General features: G+C 40.8%; 1 protein-coding gene across 2 annotated transcripts; it reads right to left on the minus strand.

Annotated features, from left to right (window-relative positions):
• Positions 1–426: 426 nt before the first annotated feature.
• Positions 427–11,477, minus strand: LOC129588929 (mitogen-activated protein kinase 4-like). Of its 2 annotated transcripts, none has more exons than XR_008690548.1 (5): positions 11,191–11,477; positions 2,793–2,968; positions 2,662–2,729; positions 1,965–2,275; positions 427–1,905 (listed from the first exon to the last, which is right to left on the minus strand). XR_008690548.1 is itself a non-coding variant. In XM_055483350.1 (5 exons), exons 4-5 carry the CDS (start codon positions 2,269–2,271, stop codon positions 1,250–1,252), a joined length of 948 nt encoding a protein of 315 aa, XP_055339325.1. In that variant the 5' UTR covers positions 2,272–2,275; positions 2,662–2,729; positions 2,793–2,968; positions 11,191–11,477; the 3' UTR covers positions 427–1,249. The 2 variants fall into 2 exon arrangements, 1 of the variants encoding a protein (XP_055339325.1); XM_055483350.1 differs by having other exon boundaries at positions 427–1,890.
• Between the last annotated feature and the right edge of the window lie 726 nt (positions 11,478–12,203).

The following is a 12,203-nucleotide window of genomic DNA, read 5'->3' on the forward strand; positions in this document are numbered from 1 at the left end:
CCTTTGGAGAACGGTGGATGACCTTCGGCAGAAAAGTGGACTATCTCGGTCAGAAAGGTGCACTACCATAACAGCACCAAGAGTGTTATTACGTCCGCACCTGAATTTGTTTACTACACAAAATGTAGTACTGCTTGTGATGTAACAATGTTATTAACCTAGTGCGCAAGTTTGCAAAATTGTTACTGATAAAGTGGCAGAAGCAGCGCAGACATAGGCATAGCAAGCAAAACGAAGTCGTTTCCGTATTTCGCATTCAACCCGAAGAGCTGCGCTACGGTATGTGACATGCCAGTGGCCTGTTCGGTGCCTCTTTTTAATAAGTGTAGCTGAGTATTTACGTAATGCAAGCCACCCCCTACAGTATGGCTTGAATTTCTCTTGAGCGCATATTACAGGGGTGCTACGCCAAGTTCGGGCAGTTTTTCTAAAAAATTACTATAGGTCACCCACCAACAAAATTATAGTTACTCAATTTTTATGTGATCACCGTATGTCTTACGCATCTTTTTTACTACGAGACGTCGCACTGGGGGCGTGGTCTGAATTACAGGTGGATTTAAACTAGAGCAGACCCGCATAAAAATTCGGCTCGACCCATGAATCGTGGTACACTTCCTCCCGTTTGAAATTTGTTTAATAATTCTGCTAATGCTATTGTCCAAAATTGATAATTTTAGGCTGTTTGCCATTCAAAGTTCTTAAAGAATAGAAAAGAACCTTGTTTCGAGGTCATCTCCAGCACCGATCCCGCCAGTGTTATTTGCTGACCCAAATTATATACCTTTTGGGTCGCTCGACAGTTTATAAAAAAGTCTATGAAAAAAACTTTCTTGGGAAATTTTCTAGAAGGGCAGGTATAAGCGCTCTGAAAGTGTCTGCTACCTCATCCCCATATTAGCCGGTTCGCTGCTCGAGGTCACATTTAAAATTTCGAATTTTATCGTTTTTGAATTCCCAGTAAAACGTTCTACTGGAAAAGTGCAAAACAAAAAATAAAACGGCGCGCACAAATGTTTTCGAATTTAATTTATGCAAGTGCCCGAACTTGGCGTAGCACCCCTGTATTACAACGAGAATACACAATCATATGGCTGCAATGTCACAAAAGGAAACACAAAAGGAAACACTTAAAAGTGATTTTCCATTTCTTTGGTAAAGACACTCAGGAACTTGAATTTAGTTTGTGATTGGAGCAAGCGTTATCGCCTTCAAACTGACCGGGTTCCGAGTTTGAAGTTGGTGTGTTTTAAGGAATGATGTCAGCAAGTGAGAGCTTATCTAACAGCATCCCGGCCGTTACCCTTTGGTTTGGAGCTGGCTTTAAGCACAGCTGTATACAGGCCGCCAACTTCCTCGGAATGTCAGCACTGACAAATGGCACATAACCATCAATAATAAGGATGGTATATCGGCTCATGGAAACCGAGTCGTCCACAGTGATTTGTTCTCCATTCTTTTGAAGTAGTTTTTTGTCAGTTTTGCTACCTAAGCAGCGTTCGGCAATCTCTAGCATTATACATCCCAGGCACCATACATCTGTCTTTCGTCCTGGACTCTCCGTTCTAATCATACTAAACTTTTTCAGCATTTCCGGGGACATATAGCTAAAAGTTCCATGCAGTTGTGTGATGTCTCCAGAGCAAGTCACACTTTCTTGCATGTGAACTAGATCCTCCAGATCACCGATTAGCAGCCTCTTTCTGCCGTTAGGCAGATCTTTCGTTAAAATGTTTGCAGGTTTCAGGTCGCCGTGTATTATATTCCGCTGATGCAAAAGGTCAACTCCTGCTGTTATCTCTTTGCAATAACGTTCCACATCGTCGTACCGGTACGTTTCGTGCCCAGTGCTGCTGTGCGTCGCTTTCTTCAGACAGCATGCGAGATCACCTGGAATTCAAGTTTCTATGCTTGGGTAAAATAATACCTGCTGAAAACGGATTAAACAATAACAGTCAACTTACTTTCACAAAGTTCCATCATTATTTCCACCGTTGTTTTGCCGATGTTTTTTGTGATGCGAACTAGATGACAAGGTACAATATTGTCGTGCACTAACGTGGGAAGTTGCCTGAGTCGATCTATTTTTTTTTCCCAGGTTTCCTGGTTGGTCACAGCACCGAGCTCAATTCTTTTGACAGCGACAATCTTAGCGCCCTTATAGTTGCCGGGGCGAGTAATCTTGCCTTTATAGACTCTGCCAAATGTCCCGCTTCCAAAGTTTCGGTAATACCTTGTACCGGCAAGTCCGGCCAATCGTCTCGATAACATCCATCTGCAAAAGCAAAAGTTACTCCAAACACGAAAAATCCGACTTTTAAATTGGGCAGGAAACCAGTAAACCGCAAGGCGTCTAACAGCAATTCGGGCTTTTGTACGGGTACCACTGCGAAAGCAGGTGCATGGTAGAGTATGTAATCTTATCGCGTGAATAAAGTTCTCGACAATATCGCCACGTGGAGATCATTCACAAGAAACACCGCAGCAGCACCGTAGCAGCAGCTCACATTGGACTATAGAACGCGTGTACGGGAAAAAAATTTTTGGGGGTTTTGTGGCAGTAAGTTTTGTGGCAGTGAGGTCACTTTTGCCGTGGCGCGATCAAGCACCATATTATTTCAGAAAACTGAATTGATTATTAGCGGCCTTTGCCCATCGTACCGGGAGCAGCGGATCCAATTTCGTTTTGTTTGCTTTCTCACGAAGCCTTCTGTAGAAGACTAATAAAACTAAAGAGCAAAAAACATTGGTATAGATTTGCTATGTCTTCATCAGACACTAATTAAACTTACCGAAAGCGAAGCCCATGAAAAGGAACCCTAATGCAGCCCAAAAAAGGTATGCATTCCATCTGTCCTCTGGCTTTTCACAGGACATCCATTCACTTCTAGTCTTTTCAAAGTGCTGGTCAATAAATTCCACCGGCTCTCTCCACTCCATCACGCGCTCTCAAGCATTTATTTGCACACTGCAGTGGAATAACCAATAACCAGAAAGATACAGAAAACCAAAACTGTAAGAAACCAGGAACACTAAGAAAAATAGCCTACGGCCGCTACACTGACTGACCTAAATACAACAAACCAAATAAAAAATTTTTCAACTCTCAAGCTAATAGTCCATCAATTTAATGGCGCGTACTTTCGCTTATATCGGTGCTCGACACTGAAACGCTCCAGAGCTGGCGTAATGCCTCCAAATCAAAGTCAATGCAACGGTAGCACGTCAATTCGCCGATCTACATTTTGCTGTCCGACAATTTGCTGAGCGACAGGTTTCAGAAAAGCCCCAAAAAAATATCGAGTACTGAAGTCTTTGAGAGGTCAGTTACAACTTATAAGCAACCAGAAACTGACTTGATGAAAATGAGTTACACTGCGATTCATGTGCCAATTCAACTGCAAGCAAATAAACATGACTGCGGCGTACAATACGACATAAAAAATTAAAAGCGTGTAGAAAGTAAGTATTACAAACTACTAATGTACAGCTTCAAGGAACTTAACTTCAAGGAAGCATTACCACAGACAACACTCAGCCATACTAATGATTTCAGACTGCTTTTAATTCACTTTAGTAGGCAGAATTTATCGCCTTGATGTCTGCAGCTCTTTAGCGCACACAAACCTAAATCTTAACTATTCGTTTTTACGTTTTATTTCACCATCGCTTCAGCACTCGGACGAACATACACCGAATGTATGCAATATCTTCTGCGCGATACAATACTTTAACATCAATTTTATACGTCTAAACGCCTAATTTCCAGAGCGGTAAACTTGTAAAATAGGCTCTAAGAATTTAAGGAATCTGCTGGGAATTAGCAACTATCGACAACTGCCTGGACTACTAACATTGACAAATTGGTAGGCTGACTACCGTCAATGTGGCACTGAAGTCAAGTAAGCATTGTACTAACACTCGGTATTTTGAGAAAATGTAAACCTCTTCCGTTTTCTTAACCCGGGAATGCCCGATACCCGAAGGAGTGCGATTTTGTGCTCGAAAATCGAGATTTCCCGATAAAATAATTCAGTTAAAAACAAGGATCTTTTGTATGACTGTGCAGACCATAGGTCGCCCGCGGCGACCTGTGTGTCAAATAACACCAATGGGCGTAGACGGTCATTAGCATGAATTAGGTTTAATTCAATGATAATTGTGCACGCAGCAATTACTCAATGCCAAAATATTTATCGGATAGCACGTTAAAAGTACCAGTAAAAAACAGCATTGCTGTGGCCAAGAAACTAACCACTGGGCAGCGAAAAATCAAGAATATAAGCAATCCATGAAAAAATATATATAATATAATATAATTTCGTATAATTTTACGTATAATTTTCGTATAATTTTACGAATAGTAAAAAAAATGGGAAAAACTAAAGATAAACGCAATGAAAGAAACCCAAATGAAATGAAAAAACTCATGCAAAGCGATGTCAACTCGAACTCGACTCTAAGACCTGCATTAGCTGGTATGTACCGGTATATGATACCCTTCAAGACAGTCGTCATGCACTTTGGCGCTGAATTTGGTGCATAACCACTATGCTGAGCTCCCCTTTTTGTACTGCTCGCAAGAGCCATGTTTGCGTTATTATGTTGTGGCTGGTCGCAGGCTGGGGCGGCGTCAGAAACCAATGTGGACACCGGACAGTCCAGTTACGGTGGTGACTGGCGCACGGATCTCGCATAGGCAAGCTGCGACATCCTGTGCGAGTGCAATAGTTACACTCAATCTTCAACTCCCTGCAGGGAGATGCAACTCCGTGGAGCTGATTGGCCCCGCCTTGCGCCGTTATTGGTCGCTGTGCTCTTCGGAATTGCAACTACGGTCTACGGCGTAGACCAGCTAAATAGCTGGTAAAGCTTCGCCGTGGACGTACCCCGACAGGCCCGACCAAACTAACCTGAAGTTTGAAGTCAATTTTCAACTTTGATGCCATAGACAGGCAAAAATTTATTTTCATGCATTTCCGTAAACAGAAGCACATCATAACTATCCAAGAAATTTTAACTTTCCAAAAGTAAATTTTTGATTCTTTCATACTATCGCGCACATAAGCATACTATGTAAGTAGTAAAGTTTTAGAATATATATAATAATATTTTGTCAGTACAATAAAGTTTTTTTGATTCTCCGTTAACTACCCCGTAAAAGGGACAACTCCGGACGCGCAAAACACTGGAAATCACCCTCAATCTTCGTTGTTAACTTGAACTGGGAGACGTATTCTTATTCGCTGCTTGAAACACTCCCCCTCTCCTCGGGGTTGCCAGCCCGTGCAGGAAGTTGAAGATTGAGTGAGACTAATGTAAACCTTATGATTACTAGTGATTAGGTCGACGGCATGCCGTAGCAATAAAGATTTCAATGAATTGGCCGCCCACTTGCATATTGTACAGTAGCTTGCAAGCCTATCAGGCTGGACAATTGGTGCATGTTCTGATATATACGGCGCCATAGTTTTGCTTGTCCAAACTGCATAACTGCCATCTTCTTCGCGCCAAACTAGGTACAATGTTATCATATCATTCACCATAATATCTAACATCGATTACGGCATGGGAAACATAAATATCACGTTGGTTTTCGTCAACCCTTTGTTTTACGGAAGCAAATAACTTTTATAGACAAGTGCCGACCGTTCGGGCTGCCGATCAGTAAAAGCGTCATTAGCTGGCTTCGTCACTGCACGAAACTTTCGTGCAGCCTGAACCTCGTGGCGCTATTTAACACCTGAACTGACAGAACCGAATGCTGATTACGTCTTGTAAATAGAAACATCTGTCCACATGGCGACCATCCGTACTTTATGACCCTCCATGCCCATTGGTACTACACGACACCATAATACGCTTTTGACTGACTGCGGTCCTCAACCCGGGTAGTGCCTGGCTTTTGGAACCCGCACTATACATTTGCAAACAAGACGTTGTCGGTTGTACTCCGTTGAAGTATCGACATCGACTAATCAGTTAAATAACCTCGAACAGTCTAAAAAGTTCAAAATTAGCGGTTTTTGCGCCCTCGTGGTTCTTGAACTGCTTAAGAAGCAAGAATGACGTACATTTTATGGTTGCTTTGACGCTTGCTATCAGGCTTCTTATGTCGTGGGTCATATCGATTAACTATTGTCGATCGTTTGGGAAAAATTCTGAATTATATGCGGTCGCTTGACACCACTGGGCGTCAACAGGGCAGTCGTCGGCCAAAACGAAAATCATTTGATGTGACCCATTAAAAAACCAGTTCAAGGCAGCCCTGATACGAATATATGCTCTAGGCAGCCACACGATCGTTGAAACGGTCGGAAGTTGAAAGTGCTGGAAGAGAGCAACAAGCAACCAATAAAGCAAAGACCAAAAAAAGTTGTAGCTGCTCATTGAAATTCTGGGGATAGAACGTTCCGAGCACATTTTGTGAATGAAAAGGTTCACACTGACGCTTAGTAGTTAGTACTGAGTTAGTACTATGCCTACGATATTTTATCAAATACAGTACCATATATGACCGGCAGGGGGTAAAACGTGGCATTGGCACCTGCCAGTGGCACTGCCAAAGGCATGGCGAGCGATAAAACCTGGAGGCTCTGGCAACTGGCAAACGATAAAACCTGGCAGATGCCACATAAAATGTGGCACATTTTGTAAGCGGGCGAACGTCGGAGCGCTTGGTCAACTGTAGAGTTCTGCAGTTTTGCCAGTGCCCTGAGCACAGGCAGTTTATTTGTAAAGAAACAGCACTGGCCATCAACGAAGTGCCTAAGTAAGCGGCGGCATACAAAATTTCAAAAGGTCACTTTGCATCTTGCCGTTTGCGCAAATTACCGTAATAAAAAAGAATTACCAGTCAAGTTTAGAAGACAATGGTGGCACTTAGGCGCTCCGTTGGAATGTTACTTGCGAATTGCGGTTGAACTTGGTTCTTTAACCGGCAATTAAATGGGGTACAGTACAGTACTAAAAATAACCTAAACAACCAGGCCTAAAGCGTTCAGGGCATTACAAGTATATTACAAGGCATTACAACTTACAAGTACAGTTCAATAGTACAGAATGTCTACCGGTAACACAGTGATTGACGTAGCAGCAAAAAATTAAGTTTTATTGCTTCAAAGTACCGTAATTTGCCATATGCGGACTGGGTGTTCTCGTTCTTACTCATAAAGCAGAGCTCTTAAACTATAAGCTTATGTAGAAGCATAGAACCCTGATAGAACTCTCGATGCTGAAACGCTTTGCTGTTATTATCTGTGCACTTGTTGTAAAACTTAGCATGCGAAGATTATCTGAAATTGCTATTTTGCACCAATTACCAGTACTTCTTGTTAATTAAGGAAGTACGAATGCTTTGCAACACAATTGTAGTAATAACATATTTAGCGGATGGTTCCTAATCACAACATCTCGATGCACTGGATGCAAAAATGATTACGAATAACTCAATAAATACTCTAAGTACAGTATTTTACGTTTTGGAATCAGTTAGGCCTAGGCGGCATCCATAAATAACGCCAACATTTGCCGATTTCACCCCCTCCTTCCCCTGCGATAAGTTTTTTTCTAATATCGAGATAAGGCAAATAGAACTGTCAGACGCTCCTGCTCCCGCCAATTCGCGTCACGGACTTTATGGATGCCGCCTGAAGTATTATCATGCAACGCTGGGAATAAAATGATCCAATAGCACAGCTTTCTTAAAATCATGGATACACAATAGCGCCGATAATTACTAATGTATTCACCAATAATTAGCGGCGGCATTACTTGTATTACTTGTACATTATTAGCGTGGAATGTACTACGTAGTAGTAAATTTCACGCTAATAATGTACATGTAATACCAACCTACTTGTAAAAATGTGCAGTTACCAATTACCAGTATCGTACAAAATTTAAACCACATACAGAAGTGTAGTGTGCTTAAACTTCTTGAAACCTTTAAGATGAAAAGCTGTCAGATGTCAGTAATAGGCTAACCGAGGTGCAAGCATCAATTAAGCTGCTTGTTACTTATTACTTACGCAAATTGGCATAATGGTGGAATATTGAGAACAGGATGATAGAAACTTTTACTCGAATTTATTTTACGTAATGCTTCCCGCGAGGATCCTATCCTACTTGATGGAATTGTTAGGCACGCCGCACAATACAAACAGCATCGCACTCAGACTCATAAAAACAGGTCAGATGCAGAAGTTCCGACTTAACGGTCAAAATTAATTTAATATTAACGTACGCACTACGCACACTGGCAAAAAGAATCTATCGTTTGGGCTCATCTGCTTGTCGCATGAATCATAATCGGCGTTATGTACACCCTAGTGACCCTACCACAACGGGGAAAATAATCAGCCGGCAAAACAAAAAGATAAAGCTGGATGTATGTATGTGAAGTACAGGATGTATTCGTATGTGAACTGTGCATGTAATCTACATGGCGCCGGTTTTTTTGTAATAACAGTGCTGACATAATTATTAAAACACTCAACCGAGCAGGCTTCAGTAGGACTCGTAGACTGAAAATAAAGATTATACAGTAACACCGTTTAACCTTCTCGGCCTGGCTTGTAGTTTGCAGTCAAAAGACTATTGGTGAGCGTGTTAAAAAAGCGCGGCTACATTTATTAACTGTAATTTTCTCTTCAGAAATGATAACGTTAATAAAGTCAATCAGTTATAGCAATACAGTTTCTCTTCCAGTCCGAAACTGTTTATCGTGAATCATACTCACGGAGTGTTATTAGGTACGTGACTACGTCTAATTGGCATTACAGTGCTCGACAATTTGAAAAACTCAATAATTTTTAACTGCGAAAATACGAGCACCAGTTACATTACCATTTAGTATAAGTTTTTGATCGGTAAACATGCAGTTAAAAGTGGTGTCGTTATAAATGATTTTTTATATGCATTTAACTTCGCGGTCAGTTTAGTTGTTATGGACTGTGTTATTTGTTTCACTGTGTTATTTGTTGTGTTTACCTTAATCAGCGATATTGCGTACTGTATTTCTCATCCAGGTCAGTCAGACGATATGCAGACGATTAACACCTAAATTGAAAACTAATGTTTCATCACAGTAAATTAATAAACAGCAGCAATAAGCGGGCTAATCACTGAGAAAACTTTATTTAAATTACCCGAAACAGATCACGTTATGTAGGAAGAACAAAAATACGAAAATGGTACTGCCGCTCTCTAGTAGTACAACATAAATCATGTAAATAAATTACATAGTCATTCTTGAATAGTCTAAAACGGAGAATGGTACTAGTGCAATGGTACTAAAAGAAAATTAATTTTGACTAAATATGCGTATAATTTTGCATACTGTTTTGTACAGCATTGTACGTGTACGGTGTACTCTATAGTGCAATGTTGTGCTGAAGTACGGCTATCCAAAAAATGAATTGGAAAAGTTGATTAATGAACTAATAAATCTGTTCCAAACTTTTATTTTACCGGTTGCTTCCATAACAGCAAGCCAGTTATGTTTCGGGTTTGAATAATGATAGAAGTATTTATCTAAATCATCGTTGGGGGTACAAATTAAACCACCAACTTTCCACATGCGCACTATTGCGCATCACAGTGCATACTTCGCTTTTACTCGCGTTCCGACCGCTTACAGATTACAATTTCACGTTCCGACCACCGGTCTGCATTAGTAAACCCCCCTAGCGCGCGGTTACATTTGAAAGGTAGCGACGGCAGGCTTTGCCAATGAAAATACTGGAATCCATATCGTATGGCTGACTTTTAATGCTCATCCCTCGTAAACTACGAAGCAAATACGCTAAAACAATAATTTAAGATATGTGGAAAAAAATTCTAAATTTTTCAAGCCTAAGTACGTGACAATTCATGGAAATCAAAAGAAGTTATATTCTTATAGACAACGGCGATCGCTTAAGCATACTTCTATCTGTACAATCAACGGCGAAGAGCTACGCAGTACGCCGAGATCCTAGGGTCAGAAATGGTCTGTCTACGAGAAAGGAAAATGACTATAACTTTTCTTAATCGCCATAAATTTCCACTTATTTGGAATCAAAAATCTTGTAAATTTTTTCTCCATCTTTAAGTCCATTGGTTGAGTACTAGTAATATTATTCCGTAATGCATGGGGGACGAGCGTTTGAAGTGAGCGAATGATGCAGATTTAACAGTAAGCGAAGGCTGCGCTACGTAGAAAAATGTAATCGCACGCAGGGGGGTTTACTAATGCAGACAGGTGGACGGAACGTGAAAGTGTAATCTGTAAGCGGTCGGAACGCGAGTAAAAGCGAAGTATGCATAAATGTGTTAGCTACCAGCATACGATGATAAACTGCTTATGTTGAATATGTTCACAACTTCACATCTATCATTTAATTCGATTGCGACGCATATTACAGCGACGTGCCTTCAGGAAGTGCAGCGGTTGTACTTTAAAGTTTAAACGCGTCTGGTAATTCTTTTTTATTACGGTAATTTGCGCAAACGGCAAGATGCAAAGTGACCTTTTGAAATTTTGTATGCCGCCGCTTACTTAGGCACTTCGTTGATGGCCAGTGCTGTTTCTTTACAAATAAACTGCCTGTGCTCAGGGCACTGGCAAAACTGCAGAACTCTACAGTTGACCAAGCGCTCCGACGTTCGCCCGCTTACAAGATGTGCCACATTTTATGTGGCATCGCCAGTTGCCAGAGCCTCCAGGTTTTATCGCTCGCCATGCCTTTGGCAGTGCCACTGGCAGGTGCCGATGCCACGTTTTACCCCCTGCCTATATGACCTCCCACGAACGTGCCGATACAGCAGTCACACAAAGCACTAAACAGGTCATTCCCTGCTTTTACAGTGCCCGAAATCATACTGTAAATGACACGGTAGGTATAATTAAAATCGACGTGTCATCTGTATACTCCACACGAGCACTGGATGCCAAACTATCCAATCACATCGTCTTTGGATTCTGGTATAAATCATACGAAAAAGTGACTGATAAGCGAAATTATGTATTTGCTCATAAGTGACTTACGCATAAAATTATTTCTGGGAAAAACTGTCCCAACGTGACAGTGATGTACTGTATTTGTAATTTTAAATTTTGTGTGACGAACTAATTTTACTCAATGTGCTACAGTTACGTATAGTATTATTTCTTCAATTTTTTATGACTGACTTTACCGTTTAACTTACATTGCTTGTCAGCAGCGGCTCACTGGCATACGGTCAGAGGCAAGAAACAGTTCTTTGTCTGAAGAGTTGGCCTGGATACGAGTATCAAGTGTCCTGAACCGCGCGTGCGCTGCAAAGATTTTAAAGACTCGGTAAGCTAATGCCAGCTTCTCAAATAATTTTAAATTTTCAAAGCAGTGATTCAGAAAGTAAAATGAAAGGAAGGATCAAGTGTAAAGTGATAACGTGTCACACAAAGCTTGAAAATAAAACTTATCAGTGATAGCAACACGTAGTGGTGAATCTACCGGTTTCATTCTGTTTGGCGCCGAAGAAGTGATAAGAGCTTGAATACTTTTTATTTTGCCATCACCACACAGGTAGAATACGTATAAGGTTGAGGTATGCCGAACATTTTCTTCGGCCAAACTGGGTAAGGCAACCTGACACGAATTACACGATAAGGAACAATGAAGCACGCAAAGATAAGCCGCTGTAACAATACACAACGGTATTACTCTATGACGCGCGATTAGTTCACAATTACAAGCTTGTTTCGTAATTTTTATAGCATCATCATAGCGATAAATACAAAATTCACGGGTCCAAATTCCATATCACGAAGCGCTATGACACGATTAATTTTATGCTCTACATGAGCTTGGCACGGCTGTGGCGCGTCGAATATAGGTCTTATAAACTTTGTAAATTATAAACTATAAATTATAAACTTTGTAAACTTCGATATTCATTGTAGAACATTAACTATTCGCCTTCATTAAATAAAGGAGAAAAGTTAACGTTTTACAATAAAATCAGATCTTGATTTCTTCAAATATTTAAAAGAGTAAATTTGTCATTGTGGTTAGCATAGTGCAGTGGCACTCCTTCACAGCACAAACGTTCCGCCAAATACGGGCTATCTGTAGCTTTATGAAGGACATTATCAACAAGCATGTACTGGAATAAATTCCATAGGCATACAAATCATTTGCGCTAAAATCTTAAATTTTCTCATATTTTGCTTTCAGTTG

This window comes from Paramacrobiotus metropolitanus, unplaced genomic scaffold (genome assembly GCF_019649055.1).
Source record: "Paramacrobiotus metropolitanus isolate TYO unplaced genomic scaffold, Prichtersi_v1.0 Parri_scaffold0000032, whole genome shotgun sequence".
Classification (NCBI taxonomy): Eukaryota; Metazoa; Tardigrada; class Eutardigrada; order Parachela; family Macrobiotidae; genus Paramacrobiotus; species Paramacrobiotus metropolitanus.

Bases quoted from the DNA above. Each gene is read 5' to 3' on its own strand.
- LOC129588929 (XM_055483350.1), bottom strand. From the start codon at position 2,271: ATGTTATCGAGACGATTGGCCGGACTTGCCGGTACAAGGTATTACCGA. The intron at 1,891-1,964 runs GTAAGTTGACTG...CTTGAATTCCAG, and splicing joins AATGATGGAACTTTGTGAAA to GTGATCTCGCATGCTGTCTG.